General features: G+C 33.7%; 2 protein-coding genes across 2 annotated transcripts; one reads left to right on the forward strand and one right to left on the reverse strand.

Annotated features, from left to right (window-relative positions):
- The first annotated feature begins 1,937 nt into the window (after positions 1 to 1,937).
- On the forward strand, positions 1,938 to 9,235 carry LOC136986861 (large ribosomal subunit protein eL22-like). The gene is made up of 4 exons (XM_067284487.1): positions 1,938 to 2,072; positions 5,588 to 5,719; positions 8,822 to 8,943; positions 9,032 to 9,235. The coding sequence occupies exons 1-4, from the start codon at positions 2,064 to 2,066 to the stop codon at positions 9,177 to 9,179; spliced, it is 411 nt and encodes a 136-aa protein (XP_067140588.1). The 5' UTR covers positions 1,938 to 2,063; the 3' UTR covers positions 9,180 to 9,235.
- Positions 9,236 to 10,372: 1,137 nt separating this feature from the next.
- Sbat (LSMD1 domain-containing protein Sbat) lies at positions 10,373 to 17,636 on the reverse strand. Its single transcript, XM_067284471.1, has 4 exons — positions 17,594 to 17,636; positions 11,488 to 11,675; positions 11,032 to 11,167; positions 10,373 to 10,821 (listed from the first exon to the last, which is right to left on the reverse strand). Exons 1-4 carry the CDS (start codon positions 17,596 to 17,598, stop codon positions 10,797 to 10,799), a joined length of 354 nt encoding a protein of 117 aa, XP_067140572.1. The 5' UTR covers positions 17,599 to 17,636; the 3' UTR covers positions 10,373 to 10,796.
- Positions 17,637 to 21,055: the final 3,419 nt, after the last annotated feature.

The raw sequence follows: 21,055 nt of genomic DNA on the forward strand, positions 1-21,055 counted from the left end.
GGAGGCGGAACGGCTAAATGTCTGAGCGGTCAAAGTGCCCTGGAAGACCCGGGTTCGAATTCGGACAGGTCGATAAATCCCAAGGAATTTTTACGGGGGTGGTCCGTCCGGATATGTCGGGCTTCGTCTCTCACCACTCGGCCGCCCATTGTGGGCCTGGCCGAACCCATAATGGGCTTGCTAAAAGAACCCTCTTCGTGCCCACAGGGCACAAAGACTTACAAAAAAAATTGCAGAGGCGGTTAAGGCGTCGACCTACCGCTCTGGGCAATCAAATCAGTGCGAAACAATCCTAAACATTTTTATAGGCGGTATGTAGAACCCCTTCATCGCTTGGCGGTTTCAACATGGGCTGTAATAGATATGATTTCTTTAAAACTCTTCCCTCCTTGTAGACGCCTGTTTAATGAATTCAATTGTGGGTTTGGCAGACGACATGGGGTAGCCGGGCATTGAGGGACGGACCCGAATTATATCCAAACAGAACGAAGGGATCCTAGATCGGGTTTTCCGATCTTCGGTCCCCCGATCGGTAAGTGCCATCTTAACCGCTCGGCATTCGGCAGTTAATGGTTTTTTTTTCAAACTCTACGCTCTGTGAGCACTAAGAAGGCTTCTTTTAGCAAGTCCATTATTGGTTCAGCCAAGTTCACAATGAAGCGGCCGCGTGGTTTTAGGGTAGTCCATCCGGATATATCGGGCCGGACCACCTCCGAAATATTCCTGGAGATTTTTTGACCCGTCCGGATTTGATTTCGGGTCCTCCAGAGCGATAGGCTGCCACCTTATCCTCTCGGCCATCCGGCCGTGGGATTAAGGGGTCAGCCTACCGCTCTGGAAGTGTAAGCTGCCGACATATGGGGGCAATTAGTTAATTGCACGCCAGGTTAATTGGGTGGTGGCGGCAGAGGCAAAGATGACAAGTGTCTTACAATAACCGTTTATTTTAACATCAAAACAAACTTACAAAGTAGGCCCACAATACAAGATGCGATCTAGATCGCCTGCGGCAGAAAGCGCTCCGGATGACGGCGATCGGAGAATGCTGTCGGAGTCGTCGGTAAAGCCCCGGGGCAGTCGGGTAGGAGAGTCCGATGGGGTCGGTGACGGACGTCGGCGAAGGAGTCGGTGGCTGGTTGGAGTACCGTCGTCCACTTCCTGGCAGAAAGCTCCGTCGTTCCCCCTCTGACCTTGATTCGGGGGTTTTTATATGATTTTCCCTCCTATCTTCCCCTCTTGATTGGTCTTGAGTCCCTTTTTCCTTTTTTCGATTGGTCAGTCTACTGTTTCTAAGCAAGACGAAAACCAAATTCGGCCGGGGACGGCGCCCGAGCGTTGACAGTTACTCACATAATTTACACAGTTTGCCCCCCTCTCGCGGACATCGGGCTGAACCGATCCGCCAAACGTTCTGTTGCTGCCCCCCCTTCGCGACGATCCCGGGCTCATATGGTCTAGCAGGTGTCCGTGACCATCTGTCTCTCTTCTTTCTCCCCTTTTTTTGTTAATTGTTTATATCTCGACTCTTGTATACGAGCACCGCGACATTCCCTTCGTCGTTTATTACCGCGTTGTGTTTGTTTTAGAAGAAATGCTTTACAGATGTCCGGTTTATAGCCCGATGCGCGTTCTTGCTCCGATTGACTTTCCGAAATTTCCCGAGGTAGCGATCTTGAAAACAACCGAATTCTCGGCGCCATTTTAGGATCCTCACAGGAAGTCCTGGGATTCGAATCCGGGCCGGTAGTTTTTCGGGGTGTTCAACCGGATATGTCGATGCTCGGCCATCACCGCGTCTATCATTACATCAGTAAATAATTATTTCTTATAATATTACATTTTGAATTTAAATGCTAAAAGTCTGTAAAGAATTTTAAAATAATATACAATATAATTATATTTTAACATAAATTATACATATACTCTCGCTTCTTTGCCACGCGATTTAATTTAGTACTCCAAGCTGGCAACACGTAAGATTGGACCAATTGCTGTCTAGTTTTATTATTCTCTAAATCGGCCATTTTCTCGTGTAGGTGCCAGTGAGTTGTTAATTATCTAAAATGGTTGTTGTAAGTATTATTATTTTTGTTATTTTTATTTTTATAAAGTGACCAAATGCTATTTCTAACGTATGTATTATAAATGAGTTATTGAAGTAAGCGATTAATGATAATTTCTAACACCGCATTGGAATGTTACCACGTGGATAGGGTTAGCGGAGCGGAGAAAGTTTTCCAATAAAATAATAAGTAATAAGAAAGATCCCGTTATGTAAATTTGTGAATAAACTTAATTTTTTGGATGATTTTAATCGAATAAATTAATAAATAACAATTATAAATTCCTTTCAGGTGATTTGTATATGTACACATGGAACTATGAAGGGCCTAAATGTACAAAAGCAGCTCTGAATGAGGCGTAGGGGTAAGATATGAACTCTAAATGAGGGGTTCCCACCTCCTGCACAAGCAAAACAAAACCATAACTGTATATGAGACCCTTTAAGGTCCCAACAGTGTCATTCACATATGAAATTGTACCCTTATTCGAGCTGTAGACAGGATTTTTTTTTTTTTACTTTTATGGACTTGGTCTACAGAACCGATAAGGGCCCGACTGCCTTGTTCGGAACTGCGTTTATACACAATTATGCCGTTGTTTAGGCTCTGTTCTTTTTTTATTTGTAATTAATTTTAGCTTGTTCTGTATATCTTACTTTCACAAGAACTGAACCACACACGTTAGCGATTATCCTGATATTAATGAAATGATTACGTTTGAATTGGTATTGCGATTATTTATTTATTTGATTATTTTTGTTTTAATGTGTAGGCTGATTAAGTTGCATCGTTTATATCTTGATCAGTTGATATAAATGAATGGAGCTTTGTATCGTGTGCAGATTTTGTAAATCTTGTTCTCTATATCTCCGCACTTGCACGGGGTATGCGTCATCCTTTCCGAATCTTTAGGCCAAATGGCCGGACTCTTGTCGTCATTTCTTTCTTTTCTTTCTGCTCTGATAATTCAAGATTTTCTCTTGAATGGACAGAAAGAGAATTCAAATTTTTCATTGAATTCTCTTTCTGTCCATTCTTTTATCATAGTTGTCACTTTTTCTGTATGTTGCAATTGTATGATTGAAAAAATTTTAAGGTTCTGTCTTATTTTGCTGTTTGGTAACTTGCATTTGAGTTTATTGCTAGCTGTTTAATGGAAGAATCTCATTTTTGATGGTTTGTTTGCATGGCATCTACTTTTGTAAAGTGGATAGTTTTCAAGATTTTGAAATTTCAAAATACATAATAAGCTTAACATCAATAACAGTTCATGATGACGGAATAGTTTTTTCTGATTTAATTGCAATTTAATGGACAAAATTTATGGTTCCTATGTCATATGTGAAAATATAGACTTAATGAAAATTTTACTTGTTTTAAATTAATTACAGTACTTTCGTTTTTATTCTGTTGTTTTTCCCCCATCTTATCTTTTTAGCTCATATATTTTTATTGTTATTCTTGGGGTGGAAATCTTTAGTCTCAATCAGGCTTTTCCTAATGTAACTAAAATAAATAAATAAATTAACACCCTATTTATTTTAAAATGCTTTTTGTGCGTAATTAAATTTACAGGATTTTCTTACAAATTCAAGAATTGCTGCTCATAAAATGTATTTTCCAAAAAATGTTTGTTTACTTATTTCAATTTAGATCATATACTTGTTTATTATGGTCTTGGAACTACAGTGAGTACATAAGCAATAATACATATGGTAAACTTTTTGTTGAAATTAAACTTCTTGTACTTATGTAATTTTGATTACACAAATGTACCTACACAGTAAAAATGGGTGAACTAACTAATTTGCCATTTTTTAAAGCATATCCAGAAAACTTACTTTATTATGTAATGGGCTTTCGGCTTTAATTGACACCTTCGCCCAAATTAGTCCTCAGTTTTACCATAAAGTAAATTTGCGTATTTTACAACGTGGAAGCTTTATAAGAAATGTAAATATTCTCAATTTTTCTTCGAGATAATTCAATATTTGTTGTTCAAGTTAGAGATGACAGGTGTTGAATGTTGTCTATAATAAATATCCAAAGATTGATATGTATCAATATTCTACAATTACTATTCATTATTCTATGTGTATATTATGAATTGTGATTTTCTATTATGCTCGTATATTGTTCAAACACGAATATTATGGCTAACAAAAGACCGAAACACCGTGTCACTTGTATGTCAATTGATTTCGGGAGACACGTCGCTGTTTTATCATCGTCGGTATACAAAAAACTTCCATTTACTAATACCCTGATTTTAATGCCATTGTGATTAATATATGTTTAATCTTAAGACAGTGTATCATATGACAAATTAATAATAATGACATGCAAAACCTATGTTAATAAATGAATGATAAAGCCAGTTTCTGAAAATTAATTAGCTGTATTGTAGCCTAATAAAGAATCTGGTTTTGATGTTTGTTCGTTAACAATAATTAATTAATAAAATGGCCAACATGGCGATTTTAAAAAAATTCACAACAATGTCTTCATACTTTGACCTTGCTAACATCTCAGGAATATAAGTTCTATAGTGGCAGTGTATATGGAGAAAATCCATTTGCATGGATTTGTTGGCAAATTATGAGGGTAGTATTATTTAGAATGTTGATATCTGATTGTACTATTATTTGCTCTTTATGTATTGAGTAATTTTTATGTAAGAACCACAATTCTTTTTTACTCTTTTCATTCGTAGGCACAAAGGGATGGGTTATAAATTCTCTCCGTATTCTGTAAGAAAAGTTTGGATCCATCAAACTTTTAACAGAATTTGATGAACTAGCATTAGTTGATACAATCGAAAAGCAGAAGCAACTGAAGGAAAATAGCAGATTGGATCAAAAGTAACTTTTGACAAACTCATTACTTCTGGACAATGTAAAATTTAAAGTGAGGGTTACTTTGATCATAGAGAAAATAAATAATTGTGGTGTTAAATCTGACATTAGCTGGTGAAATTTTCTCCCATTTGCATCGCAAGTGCGCATGCATTTGAACTGCCTTGTAAGGGTACACCATAGAAAAATTTGGTTCTTCATAAATATGACCTTGTGGTGTTTTATAACTCTGCCATTGGTACCAGCATTGTAATTACCTATGGATGTGGTTATGGTCCAAATTTATAACGCAGGCCTAAGAAAGCCTTTTTTTTTTCTTCAAGCCCATTGTAGGTTTGGCCAGCTGGTGAGAGATGGAGGCTAATATATAAGGGACAGACCATCCATTCTTGGGGTTTCTTGACCACCTAGATTCAATCCCAAGTGCCCCAGAGTGGTAGGTCTTAACTGCTTCTGCCATTTGGATGGCACTATTGTTCTTGTAAAAATTGTAAATGTTTATCATTTCTAGATAACAAATAAAGATTAAAAATCTGATCTTTCAACAAATAATTAGACAGTTTGATAAATCTTTATCTATTACAATTAATAAGACTGTTAATCAATTTTCAGGATTGTTTATTAAAAAATAAGTCAACAGGCTATTCATTACTGTAACTTTACTTTTAGGAACATCTTACCAAAAGGAAAGCCGTAAAACCCGGCCAGAAAGGCAAGGGTAAGAAGAAGAAAACCCAATTGAAATTCACCATAGATTGCAGTCATCCCGTTGAAGATGGTATTATGAATGCGGGTGACTTCGTAAGTTTTATGATTTCCTCTGTTGTAGTTTAGAAATCAGATCCGTTACTGATTTTTGGCATCCTCGGTTCCATAGTGTTGTCAAATTATTATTTTGCTGGGCCAACAGAAGTCACATAATAATAATAATGCAACAGCACATTCCAGATTTCTAATTAATAATTTTTAACGATACAATTGCCATGATTATTATTAAAAAATTTACGTTAGGCTTAACATCGACAAAAATTCAATGCGAAGCGACATGCAACAGGGAAAAATTTTAACATGGGATAGGTTAATATATTTTTTTGTACATAATCGGTTATCCGAACAACCCCAGTCCCCAATAGATTCGGATAAACAACGCTCTACTGTATCAGCATTATTTTCTTCTATTAAATACAGTGGAACCTCGCATAACGAGTGTTTCACATAACAAGCAAATCAATTTTTAAAAAAAGCCTTGCTTAACGAGCGAAGTTTCGCATAATGAGTGATGAGGAGAGGGGAAGTCCCGGATTGTGTGCATGCTCCATCATGCTATTATCTGTGATTTTTTTTTTTTTTTTCCTGCAAATCAAATTTGCATTCCAGGTTGGTTCATTCTGCACTAGAAGAAAAGATGATGGTGATTCATGCTCCTTAACAATGTATATTGTATAATTTGCTTTGAATAAATGTTATACATAAAATGCCATATTTACTTGCGTCTATGACGATCTCGCATATAGGACGAGGTGTGACTTTAGAGATCAAAATAAAGAAAATTAAATTTATTAATACGATTCTAATTTTATTTAGTTTAATCACAAGTAAATTATCATCAAATGCACACATTAATTAAGGCAAACAACCCTGTTTTCTTGACGCTATCACCTTTTGTCTACTCGGACTCGTCCTCCGAAGCTTCGTTACAATTTTTTTTTTCACTCTTACTCCACAAAGAATCATCCTCTGATCCATCGAGTGAATTTAAAATGCAGTGTTTCCTGAATGACTGCTATCAGCTTTTGAAGATTGCTATTCCACCCACCTGATACCCATGTAACAAAACCAAAAGATTATAATGCACATGACAGGAAAAAGTTTATTTTTAATGATTCAGAATGTACAAATATTCATTAAAAGTACCAATTTAACAAATATGAAATAACTGCATTTATAATCATTCCTAAGTGACCAGCTATTTTTGTATCATCTCTTCAAAAACAACATTCACCTTGACCTTGATAGCACTCTGCTATAATAGCAGTATGAACTATACATGGTTCACAAAAATTATTGCAAAAATACAAAGTATCCTTCACTCGCGTGTATAGGACAACCTAGGTTTTTGAAGCAGTGAAAAATGAATAAAAACCTCGTCTTGTACGCAAGTAAATGCAGTATTTGAGTACTTTTTCAGCATGGAATGCATTATCTTATTTTACATTAATTTCTATGGGAAAAATTGTTTTGCATTACTAGTAAGGTTCTGGAACAAATTATGCTCGGTTAAGCGAGGTTCCACTGTATTAAGTTCTTAATTACAAATTAACAAAAAAGACATAATTGTTCTATCAATCTCTCCTACATCACACTAAAATGAATCAACCCAACGGATAACTCTAATTGCACTGATTGTATGTACAAGTAACAAACTATCATCATGGGATGTAAAATACTTGAAAGATTGCTTTCTGATCATGAAATAATATGATGGTTAATAGTTTTGTATATAGTGACACAATCTGCATATGTTTACAACATGACAAATAACACAAAACAATAGAGAGATTTATTGGGATGAAAATAGAGAAAAATTTACAATAAAAAACAGGAAGTAAATTGAAACACGTGTAACATAAACACTATAGTATATATATTCATTTCAAATCACTATATTTTAGTGATTTCTCTTCTGTATAACATCTTAAAAATTGATAAATACTTTTTTAAAAAAACATGGCAATGAGTTGCAAGACTTTCCCAACTGTTACGAGATTTTATTTTAAAGACTTTTATACAGTTAATCATAATAAATTAGATTGTGTGTGGCACCGTGTGTCACAAAATGTTTATATTTTTAATTGTTATAAAATGGCAAAAAGCTTAATTCTGATGGTAGGGGGCTAATAATGAGAATAATCATTATTAAATCCAGCCCCTCTCAAGATAGGACACATGACTCCCTTCTTTCTCACCATCCCCTGGACCTTTAACCACCAACAAACACACGTACCTCATACATATGTATCCATGGAATTATTATTTTTATTCTTTATTATTATTATTATTTTTTTTTACTTTTTGGGCTGAAATTTGAAAAAATTGTAGATCTATAAATTCCCATTGTCATCTGTCTGTCTTTCCTTAATCTCAGGAACAGAGTTAGATAGTTGAAAGACTAGATCAGATGTGAAAACCTTAGGGGCCAGAGGCCCCAATTAACTATATACAAACTTTCGACGAAAATCTCAAGTCATGTTGTTAAATTCAAAACTTCCCCCGAAAGGTGTTAGATAGATAGCCAGCACGACGACTCTATTGTTAAAGGAAAATATGATTTACAGGGGCAAGTCACTAGTAATTTGAGGTGGAGAGCATATATATTAAATTAAAAATATGATTGAAAATTGCAGCTTGGAATTGCAATGATGTCACAATAAATAATTGTTCATTTGGATTCAGGAGGTCTCAAAACATGGAGATTTACAAAAGAAAACTCAGAGGGTCAAATTGACACGATTTCAATACTTTCCCTTGTTATGTATCATAACAGCCAGGAAAGTAAGACATAATTTGGGTTACTACATAGTAAAACCATGATGCTTACGAGTATTTATGTAGCGAACATAGCCGTTCAGTAGTATCTGAATGCCTTGTCAATTAAACACTGGTAAAAAAAACTTGGGTTGATTCAATGGTTTATCTAAAATACAAGTTTTTTACCAGTGTTTAATTGACAAGGCATTCAGATACTACTGAACGGCTATGTTCGCTACATAAATACTCGTAAGCATCCTAAGTATCATTGAATGGTCTTTGGAAGCTATTAGAAGATTGGCTATTTATTTATGTATTTTAAGCACAAATTTTACTTGCTGTTAAATTTATTAATTTATAATTATTTTTGTTTAGGAAAAGTTTTTACAAGAAAGAATAAAAGTGAACGGCAAGACAAACAATTTAGGAAATGCCGTATCGATCGAAAGGAACAAATCTAAGGTTATAGTCACGGCCGATATTCCAGTCTCTAAAAGGTTTTTATCATATAATAATAATAGTAATAATCCTAAAATGAATTTAAAAGTGTATTAAGATTTTTTTTTCCTTCCTGTTTTTATTTAGATATTTGAAATATTTGACTAAAAAATATTTGAAGAAAAACAATTTGAGAGATTGGCTACGTGTGGTCGCAAGCACAAAAGATACTTATGAATTACGATACTTCCAGATCAATAACGAAGATGAAGAGGAGGAGGAAGATAATGACTAATTCATATACAATGTATATATATTGCATTGTTGATAAAATAAAATTAAAATAATTGATATCTTGGTTTTTCTTCTGTTTCATTGGTCAGAATACTTTAATTTCATGTTATATAATTTTAATGTATTTATACTGTGTGAAAGCAATCCGTTGCTTTATAATCAAAATCTGAATTGTTATATGGGTATACCTTACACAATTAATTTACTTTTGAATACTTCAATTATATGAGGCACAATCAACTGAAGCCTGTCTGGGTCCATTTATTAATATTACTTATACAATGAAATTACAAAGTAAACAGAAACAGCAATTTTTAACACCACCTTGGTCCTTTGGCCATCATTAACATCAACTTTATGTAGTAAAGGACCCTAAATCTGAACTGTTTGGAAAATTTATCAGAAATAATCAAAGTGCTACTGAAATTCTAGACATTAATGTAATTGTATTACTTTATATCAAGATTTTGCACTGTTGACAGTGAAGTCTCTGCTAATGGTGCAAAATACAGTTGAACACCATTCCACTAATCAGTCATGTATTACTTTGTTTTTATGAAAAAATAGAAATATTGAACAGAGAAATATCTTAGGTGGATAAACAGCATGTGTTTAACTACCAAATAAATATTAGTACTAAGTATTGTGCGCCCACCAGTGGCAGAGTGGATAAAAGCAGAACAGTGGTGGTAGGTCGTGGGTTCATACCTGGTATACCTCACCTTACGTCGGTAATTGGTTTCAGGAGAGGCGACGTAAGTCAAATTTACTTGTGTAGTTACGACGTAAGTCGAACTATGGTGGAAAATGCCAATAATGAGAACTTAAAGACCGCTAAATAAGACGACAACACAAACAGATGTTTTCATGTTTCGTTCTCTAGGATTTATGATGATTATATTAAAATCATATTAAAATATGTACGTTTACAGAAAATGTTATGTGCTTTTAATGCTTTTCTAGTGATATTACGACTTCAATATTTGTGGCAGACGGATGTAAAGTCGAATAAAATGGCTTAAACTTGATTTTTATTTTTCCGTATACTTTTTTGACAAACGACGTAACTTGAGGTATACCTGTAATTGTTTGTGGTAATCAATAAAATCATTGTAAGGGTGGTGAAAATAAATTTTTTTCTCTAAGAATTGTTTCAGTAGAGTAAACAAGAACATATTAGAATTTTGGAATTGATTTGAAATTTTAACAAGTAACTTTTATTCATGTAAACACACTCAAAGTTGATTGATTAAGCAAGAAGTGCTTAAGTATAGACAACTCTACATGCTAAACAAGTTGAATTCAAATATGTGAAATGTAAATATTTTTAACATGAGTAGCGGTGATTTAACATTTTGTTCTCCCTAGAGTACAACTTTCTTGCCACCATTTTTGGTAAAAAAAATATGTGGTCCATTAATTATACACAGTTATCAAACCACTTTTGACCCCCCTTCCATCATATGCAATGACATACTTTGGCAAACCACTCCTCTTAACGTGTGCATTAGTTTATGAACCTTGACATTGAAGAAATTATTTTAAATATTTTATTCGCATGACTAGTAAACAAGCTTAAAAGAACAAACTCTTGACCCCTCGTAAACTGAATGCGTAATTAATGGGTAGCCCAAACCAACGTTCTAAAAATACAAAAAACAATTTTAATTTGGAAAATTATAATGCATTTTGACACTTTATTTACAGTTATAATACATTTTAAAATGAAGTTTTAGAATCGATCTATTTTGATATAAAATAAATATTTGATATCTCATCATTGATCGTTTCTGAAAAAAAAATCAACAATTTAGATCAGTTTTCTTATAAGTAATCACAATGAAAATACTCACTTATTATTCGATAAGGGCATCATTGCATTCTGTTGAGTAGCGCTATTTAAATTTTCATCTATCCGAATAGATACAATGTGATGGCCCGGTACCATCGCTAGACCCAGAACTCTCGGTTCCTCGACTATCCCGTCATCTAAATAAAATTGTACTTTGTTAGTCTGTAGCTATATATTTTAAATTATTAATTATAATATTACGTAATGCAAATAAATAATATAATCGTAAATAGCATTATTCCCTAACCAATTTCCATGAAAATTGCTAGGCAGATTATATTCTGGATCTCTATCTGGAACATAATTTGGAAGTTGGGGGTTGGAGATAAGTTACAAGACTAACGTTAACCCAATAGGCAAATTTTGGACTTTTTCAATAGTATGCATTTTATTATTTTATCTAATATATAAATTATTAATTGTAAATGAATTAATGTTAATCGAGAATGTCGATTACCTTCAGGTTTTAAATATTCCGAACAAGAACCCAAAATGACGTTTCTGTCACGGTCGGTACATAAAAATATGCCGATTAAAATTCTTCCGTCCGTCATTTCTATTTTCATATTTTTATTGAGCCAACTTTCGAGATGTTGACGAAGAGAACTTTTTGTCTGTTCTAATGTCTGAAAAGATAAAAATAATCTTATTTAGTTAATGAATAATGTAAAATTGGTATATTTATAAAGATATTATAATTATTACATACAATGTTAATATTTTAAAATAAAAGAAAATGGCAGAGTCATTTTTCAGTAAACAACATTTTAAACACAAGCATAGGACTATAATGATGACCTTTGTAAAGAACCTCTTGTACAGTAGATTCTCCTATATCTGAACTAATGTGGACTGGAGTAATCCGGATAAGGGGTGTGGTAATTCTTAAATAAGACTAATATACAGGGTGTATCAGAACGACGTTTTAAAAATTTGGGGGATTGTAGAGGATGAAATTTTGATATAAGGAACCCATAGCTGGAAATGTGATATAAAGTTTCTACAGCACTTTGCGGTCGGTATGCAGAATGAAACAACAGAATACAGTATTTATGACAAGTTTTATTGACAAAACAGTAGAGTACAATCAAACTGTACATCGAATCAGTGGCTGCACTACTTTAGAGTAAATGTTCAATGTGACGACCACCAACTTCGTTACATCGTGTGCAACGACGAACCATGTTTTGTCCGACTCTCCGTAAGATGCCACTCTCCCCTCTGATGGTATTAAATGTTGTAAAGATGCGCTCCGTAAGCTCGTGAACTGTTCCTACAGGTGTTGCGTACACAATGGACTTTACACAACCCCAGAGGAAGAAGTCAAGAACAATAACATGACGTCAATGGATGGAAGGGTAGCTACCAAAGTGAAGGGCGGTCAAGCACTTCCTACCGCAGTAGAAACTTTATATCGCATTTCCGGCTATGGGTTCCTTATATCAAAACGTTCAAAATTTCATCCTCTACAATTCCCCAAATTTTTAAAATGTCATTCTGATACACCCTGTATATACGCCTACTGTTGAATAAAACATGTTTACTTTGAAATCGATGCTTATTTTTGACAATTACAATTAATTTTGAAAGTGTGTTAAAGTTCTCAAACATTTTCAGTTGTCTTAAATGACCTTCTTCAAGGTTAATAATCGAAATCAACTTATTCCAGAAGACATTCCAGCTTTTGTTGTTCTTTGTAAATTGAAATTTGTGTTAAAGTTGTTTGTTTTATTTTTCTCAATTTGCCGACGAGCTGCGACATCAAGCCAATGCCTTATCACGTCAGCAATGGTTGATGCATTATGCTCTTCTACAAACTTCAAAACAACCTTAAAATGTAAATAAAATAAGCAATTATTTATTGCGACATTGTCACAATGCCAGGCTGCAATTTTCAATCAAATTTTTAATGTACAGTAGAACCTCGATTATCCGGATTGTTCAAAATAAACAAAAATTTTACAAATTTGCTGATTTGCTACACTTTTAACGACGTGACGGTCGGTTATTATGTACTCATTTTTAAATTACTTTATGCTAAATTGTTAAATATTATATTGTGTTTAATATAACATATTACATTAAATAGTTTATAAAGAAATAATTGAATTATTTTTAATTGGCATACATTAGTTTAACCTTTTGTTGCCTTTTGATTCGACATTACTCTCAAAACCGGAAGTTCCGCCAGTATTGAAACCTATGACAAATAGAAATTTCTTATAAAAGGTAATTTTTGAAATTTTTAATTACATCGATGTAAACTTAGACATAATAATGTAAATAAAGTTGATTTAAACATGTAGTTTGCATTTTTATACATGTGATAATAAATTTATTATGATAATAATAGACTACGCAGATAACGACACTCGGTTATAACGTCAAAAAATTGCCGGTCCCATGGATGACATTATAAACGAGTTAGACTGTATTTTTCGATTATCCGGACTACCTTCATCCCCAATTAGTCCGGATAATCGAGGTTCTACTGTATTTAATTTAAAATATGTGCTCTCCCTTTCAAATTAGTGGCTTGCCCCTGTATATCACGCTTTTCCTTTAACAGTACAATTGTGCTGGTCATCTATCTAACATCTTATGGGGAAAAATTTTTGAATTAAAATAATATGACTTCCAGTTTACGTCGGAAGTTCTTATATAGTTAATTGGGGCCTCCTGCCCCTAAGGTTTCCATATCTAGTCTCATCTTTCATCTAACTAACTCTGTTCTCAAGATTTAAGGAAAGACATAGATAGATAGATGATGGGAAATTTGTCTACAATTTTTTCAAATTGTAGCCCTAGCCCAAACAAATGTACACACTGCAATACGAAAGGAAGATTCAGAATAGTGTACAATATTTTTAGAAATTTTTGGTTGTCTTTGATCAGTCCAGATGTGGGTGAGTCTACTATACTTTTAAAAAATATGCACCAGATTTTCTAAGTAGTGTTAGGGCCTATACAATGATAGGAGGAAATTTACAATTACCCCAGCAACTCTATACGTAAATACCTTTTAGATTTTTTCACAATCAAGACCTCAATCTTATAGAAAATTTATTGCACAAAAACAAAAAATACAATATTTAAATAGATAATAATCAGGAATTGAATCAATTATAATCCAAATTTTGAAAACAGCTCCAATGCCAATGTATCCAGCAAGAGACATTAATGCTGACATTTTTGGTCATATTCAATGACACTTATTGAACCATAACGTACGAAAGGAATTAAATATCAAATAGGATATTAAAAATTATACAGTAGATCCCCCCTATAACACTGTAGATACGTTCCGTGTTATATGAATCCGTGTTGTACGAGTCACTTAAATACATGAACCAATCACAGCCCGGCACGTGTGCAGTTTAGGGGCTACGGCTGTTTGAAAGGTTTTCTTCCATAAAATTAATCGATTCTAGACTAATTTGACTCCACATTTCGAAATCACGTATAATTTTTTTGGGAATGATCCATATAAACTATGCTATAAACAAAAAATTGTAGGATTACTTACCGAGTGCGCACCGTTCGACGACGCCATTGCTTAAGCTTATTTTTGGTTGCGGAGCGGCTCATCGAATGGCAGGCGCGTGTTTCTTGATCGGCGAATTTTTCGCAGAAAAATAACTTAACTTTGGAGACATCATTAATAAAAATATAATTTTTATGGCCGTTGAATAATAAATATTTTTTAGTAAGTCCAGTGCTCGTTTAAACTCTACGGTTTGTACAATGTCCACTATTGGTCCAGATTCGACCAATCCTGTCGCGACACAAGTCGGTGATGATGTATTACCGTGTTATACGAGTCTCTTTTAGCATGTTATACGAACACAATCACAATTTTTTCGCCGTGTTATAAGAATCCGTGTTATATGAACCCGTGTTATAGGGGAGGGTCTACTGTACTATATATTGAATGAGTGTACAAAATAAAAGTGTGTAACAAAAACTGGAAACAGTTCAAATAATAAGGAATAACCTTTTCTTCTTTTCTGACAGAAATTTTAATAAACAGATAAACATTTTTGACCTAATTAGTAATCCAACATCAGGTCCACATAATATCATAATATAAATTTCTTATGTTCTATTTGGAATGCCATACTTCTTGCAGAAATATTTCATATTCTAATTCTTGAAACCAATAATAGTTTATTTTCAGAATCACTTTCATTGTTTTATGCAACACTGCAGAATGATTAAAGAAATTAGAAAAAAGATGATTTGAAACTAAAGTTGGGAGGCAAAGAATGTTTTGAAAGAAAAAATTTTATAGGACGACACATTTTGGAAAAAATAGTTGAAAGAAGTATAAAGACAAGTAACAAGGGATGTTTTGTACTGAAGGATTTCACTACAGTACTACAGCCATATTTTTGATTGTAAACTCATATTTGAAAGAACTTTTCCATGATTTATACAACATTTTGAAGCAAAATGAAAGCAGAAATAAAAGAAGAAACCATCTACGAATCCAAAGGAACCAACATCTCAATTTTGAAAATTTTGGCCAGGAGACATTTCGAAAATAAGTACTTCAAATTCTTTATACCAAAATGACTTAACATAATTAATAAATCTGAAAATTACTATAGGGTAGGGGTCTCCAACCTTTTTCTGAATAGTCCACGTGAGCTGTAATAGACAAAAATGAGGCCAGATACAAAAAGATATGGTCAAGGATTAAGAATTTTTTGATTTCTGAATAACAATGAGCATAAATTCAATGTCCATAAAACATATCAGTGCAAAGAATCTACGTAGACTGTAGATTAGAAATCCCTGCTGTAGAGAATACAATTTTTTAAAACAAACTTCTGATTTTGAATCTTGTTTAAATCCTATTTTGATTTTTTGCTATTTTAGTTTTGTATAAAATCGTCTCTCTCATCTTATTTTGTGAAAAAAACTACTGTATATTCAACTTCTCTCTTTTTATGCCAGAAAGAATTGACTTTACTTTTGCATGTAACGGAATACAGTAATGGAACTAAACTACAAAATGACCATATCTGACATGTTCCTGCTAACTTTTCATATTATTTATTAATATTCATGTATAAAAACTTTTATTACACAATTGATAAGCAAAGTATTTGAACATCAACACCATACTGAAACAACTCATCATTGCTCTGCTATTTAGCAGCTTGTAAACTACAGTTTCACACTCTCTAATATTGCTAGATTGGATAATGGGATTTGAATTTTATTCGAATCTAAAACCAAATATGAAGTGACTGTTATCAATAAATAATGAGCAATAAACAATATTGTGAGTATGATTATCGTCCTTCTTGGAAAGCTCTAACAATCCATAAACTTATTTCAAACAAGCAGCAATGAACTGTAGGCTTGCATTAATTTGTTATAACATGCAAGTTTCACATTAATATAGTAAAATCAAACTTTTACGATCATTATTCTACAGATTTTGTATATCGTTTAAAAAAAGTCATGATAGTGGTCCGTGAGATTCAAAATTGTGAGTTTAGTGGTCCATGAGGTCAGAAAGGTTGTAGACTGCTGGGATATGGGAATACAACAATAGGTCAATCTGCCAAGATGAGTGTATCTTGGGAGGAATTTATATAGGAAACCGGTCCCATTTAGGTGTTAAACACATGAAGAAAACCTGGAAAACTCCTCAATGCCAGCACGTTGGTGAGGTGTGAACTTGCAATTGGATAACAGCAATATTGGTGTTATCCAATTGGCCAATGGTGGGCAATAGGTATCATATAAACTGATGTCAAATGGCATATTTTCATAATGAAAAAATGAAAAAATTTCAATTTCAATAAATATTTTCATCTTTTTAAATTATTAATACCTTATGCCAACTGGTATCAAGCAACATCTATTAACATTACATGGTAAGTGACATGAAATGATATCAATTTTTACCAAGTAATAATTAGTATCAACTGATATTTAATATCTTGAAATCATTTACACTACCTGGACCTCTGATCTGATCTCCTCTTCAAGTATATTTAACATTATGATATTACCATCACAGGAGATGCATTCAGCACTGTAATAACTGATATCATAATCTTAAATATACTGGAAGAGGAGATTGGACTGGAGGTCTGGATAGTGTAATTGGCAACGCATATGCCAGTTGTGGGTTCAAGTCCCGCTCTGGGCCATATCTTTTCTTCCAGTTTAATCTAAAATTATTTAATTAAATTATAATTATTAAATTTAATACAAGATGGCACGTAACGCCTCCCTCTAGGGTCAAATTTATCAGTAATTTATAATTATCATAGCCATTATTTAGCTCGATGTCATACAGCAGTTGTTGTAGCTTTACTTTAAATCATTTCATCAATTGAGAGCAATTGATCTATTTGTCTGGTCATTGGAACTATTTCAGAAATATCAGCTGTATCTTTTCTGAAATGTAAGCCATCCTTTTGATATGTTTACATGATGGAAGGACCCTTACATATGTTAAATACCTGAAAACACATTATAAAAATCATGCTGAATGAAAATTGAAACTTAGGTAGAACTTACTTTTACCTTAGTAAAAAAACATCATTTTATCAATTTCAAGTATCAAGTGACATCTTATCTGAAGTAATTTTTGGACAATTTCAAATGATCACTTGATACCAATTAGTAAGTGATAAGGTATGATATCAATTAATAAAATGATTTTAAATGACTAAATTACATGGCATGCATACAGTATGGTACAGGACTTTACGTCGCCATCTCCTGGAACCAATTACTTCGTCTTACATCGGTAATTGGTTTCAGGAGAGGTGACGTAAGTCGAATTTACTTGTTGTAGTTACGACATAAGTCGAAACTACAAGTGAAAAACGCCAATAATGAGCACTTAAAGTCACTAAATAAGATGACAACACAGAAACACAGATGTTTTTGTGTTTCGTTCTCTAGGATTTATGATGATTATAATAACATTTACTGTAAATGTACATATTTTAATATGATTTTATGTGCTTTTAATTCTTTTCTAGTGATATTACGACTTCAATATTTGTAGGGGACGAATGTAAAGTCGAATAAAATGGCTTAAACTTTATTTTTATTTTTCCATATACTTTTTTGACAATTGACGTATAATCAAGAATGACGTAACTCGAGGGTTACCTGCCATGTAATTTAGTCATGGTGATATCATTTCATGTCATTTGAAATCAATCATAAAACATTTTCAGTACAATATCACTAGACATCATTACTGTAATAGTTTCTGACTGATTTCAAATCATACCAAGTGCATCATTAAACAGTTCTATTAAAGTCAAAAATCTTTAATTAATAATAAAATGTTTTTTATATATCTTCAAAAGTTTCTGGACACAATGTCAAAAGTTAAAAAATTAAAGGAAAAAATTCAAGCTCTGAATGAAACGGTTGGGACCTTATCAGAATTGTAAACCCTTAGGAGTAAGCCGGTAAAAGTAAAAAAAGTCAAAGAAACTGATGGTCTACACGCATGCAATGCTTTGTGAGATATAGCCTATCCAAAATTTTGAAGACCTACAAAAACATGGTAAAAAGTAAAAGTGAAAAATTCCAGAATTATTTCTCAAAACACTGCTAAAAATTAACCATTTCCACTTTAATAAAAATGTCTAAAAGCTCATAATAGACGATGAACTTCACCACATCAATTACTTCCAGGGTGTGATCAGTCATACCGCACACTCCACTATGTCTATCGCGAGTTTAACAAATAGTTGATTTCAGGTGCTTTATCTCACGAATTGTCATACATAGACCATCGGTCCCTTTGACTATTTTACTCCTACGAGCACAATCGATAACTCCGACAAGGTCCCAAACATCTCATTTAGTGAAAGATGTGAACTCTGAATGAGGGATTTGCCACCCCCAGAGTTATAGACCTACCATACAAGCAATAAACTCAATGGAACTGTACCTATATAAATGACCCTTGGTGAGATTTTACCTCCAAAGATCAGTTTTTACTGTCAACCAGTATACTGTTTATTCTCCATGTTCTGCATCAATCAAGGCATGCCTCATCTGATACTCCACACATAGTCACGTGCTTCGGTGCTCGCTTTCACTCGCACCTCAGCAACCGTGTGGGGGTGCCCATGCCTCACAACGTCACTCACTCCGCAAATGGTCATGCTGGCTAAATAATTAAACAGGACAGTCTTGGTGGAGTGACAAGACTCTTGATCGTGTGCAATCCGAAAGTATGTCAATTTCGGGGGTCATATGTAGAGGTATGGTTTCTTTGACTTTTTTGCTCCTACGGTTATCATCCAAAGCTCTGATAAGGTTCCAACTGTCTCATTCGGAGCTGCATTTGTGCCAAAAGTTGTCACGTCACATCATGTTCTGATAAATGACGTCATATCATTTGAAATCACGTGTCAATGAAACATGATTTCAAATGATATTTTTACTAGGGATAATTAATGGAAACACAGTCTCATAAATAAAATTCCTTATTACAGTATAATAAAAAATTAAATTATTAATTCAATAGTCTAACTTAATTAAACGTAAGTTATTTACCATTTTTATTGCTGAATATCTACAAAATTTGTCATAAGAGAGGTGTTTATATAATCAACAGAGAAAGTAATTCTACTTCGAGTAATTTAGTTCATTAAATATACGTATATATATATTAATTACTAAAATTCCTTCATTTTTTTCTTTAATATTAAGACTATGTTTACAAAAAAATTAAACTACACTTCTAATATCACCACGTGTAAAAAACGTGTTGCCAGCTAAATAACTTTTTGAAATGAATGTCACAATTTTACAAACTTTTATTATTAATTATTAATTACCTTTAAAATATTATTATTTTTTTATAAAATATAAATAAAAATCATTGAAAAATTTAATGCGAAAATTATTTTTATTTATTTATTTAACTCTTTCCGTCCTAGGGGCTTTTGTTTTCGGCCGCGTTTCTTTATGCAGCGAGAGTGTAGTGAAATGACGTCACGACAGTGTTGGCCAATTAGAAACCAGTTTCAGTGTGTTCGCTGTAAAGCACTTTTCGAGCGCTGCATAAAGAAACGCGGCCTCTCTCCTGTCTTAGAGGGCCGGATGGCCGAGCGGTTAAGGTAGCAGCCTACCGCCTTGGAGAACCCGGGATCGAATCCTGACGGGACGAAAAAATCTCCAAAAGTTTTTCGGCGGGTGGTCCGACCGGATATGTCGACGTGGCCGGACCCATAATAGGCTTGCTAAAAAAAAGGCCCATTAGTGCCCACAGGGCGAAAAGAGGTTTTAAAAGAAAGACTCCAACTTGAGAAAACTGCAGTGGCGATTACCCGATAGGCGCACTACGCTCCTAGAGACTCGTCGTCTCGAACGGGACTCAAAAATTACATAGTAAAAAGATAATAAATAAATTGCGGCCATCTAAAATGTGTACGTCGAACGTTGAGCGTCGCCATCTTGTACTAGAAGTTGGACAATGGAGTTTCGGAACGACATTGCAATCAAGATGGCGGCGCTGAACGTTCGATGTTCGCGTTTTAGATATGAAAACTTTGGCCGCAACCTCACTATTGTACCTTTAGAATTTATTTTTAGATTATAACATGATTGATCAATTTGAAGATTTAAAAACCAAACGGCAGCGTTTTATGTTCTAATACTAACAACAAATTAAATAAATAATTATAAATAAGGAAAAACTTTATCTAAATACTGTATATGAAATTACTTGTCCTGACTGACTGAGTGATTGATTCTTCATCGCCCAGAGCAAATCGCTGGACCTAAAGAGGTGAAATTTGGTAAACAGTTAGGGTACGCCATGAGAATGCACACCAAGAAGGGATTTTTCGAAATTCTCCTGCAGGGGGAGAGGGAGAGCATTAAACTGATTTGGAATATTTTACAACTGTATAAATTATGCGTGACGTAAAAAAATAATATTTTTTATCGTAACGTTCGACAGATTAAAATCTGTTTTTTAGTGGCCGCCGCCATCTTGAAATTACAAGTTCGCTAGAAATAAA

The sequence above is a fragment of the Centruroides vittatus genome, unplaced genomic scaffold (assembly GCF_030686945.1).
Source record: "Centruroides vittatus isolate TY-2023 unplaced genomic scaffold, ASM3068694v2 scaffold_1209, whole genome shotgun sequence".
Classification (NCBI taxonomy): Eukaryota; Metazoa; Arthropoda; class Arachnida; order Scorpiones; family Buthidae; genus Centruroides; species Centruroides vittatus.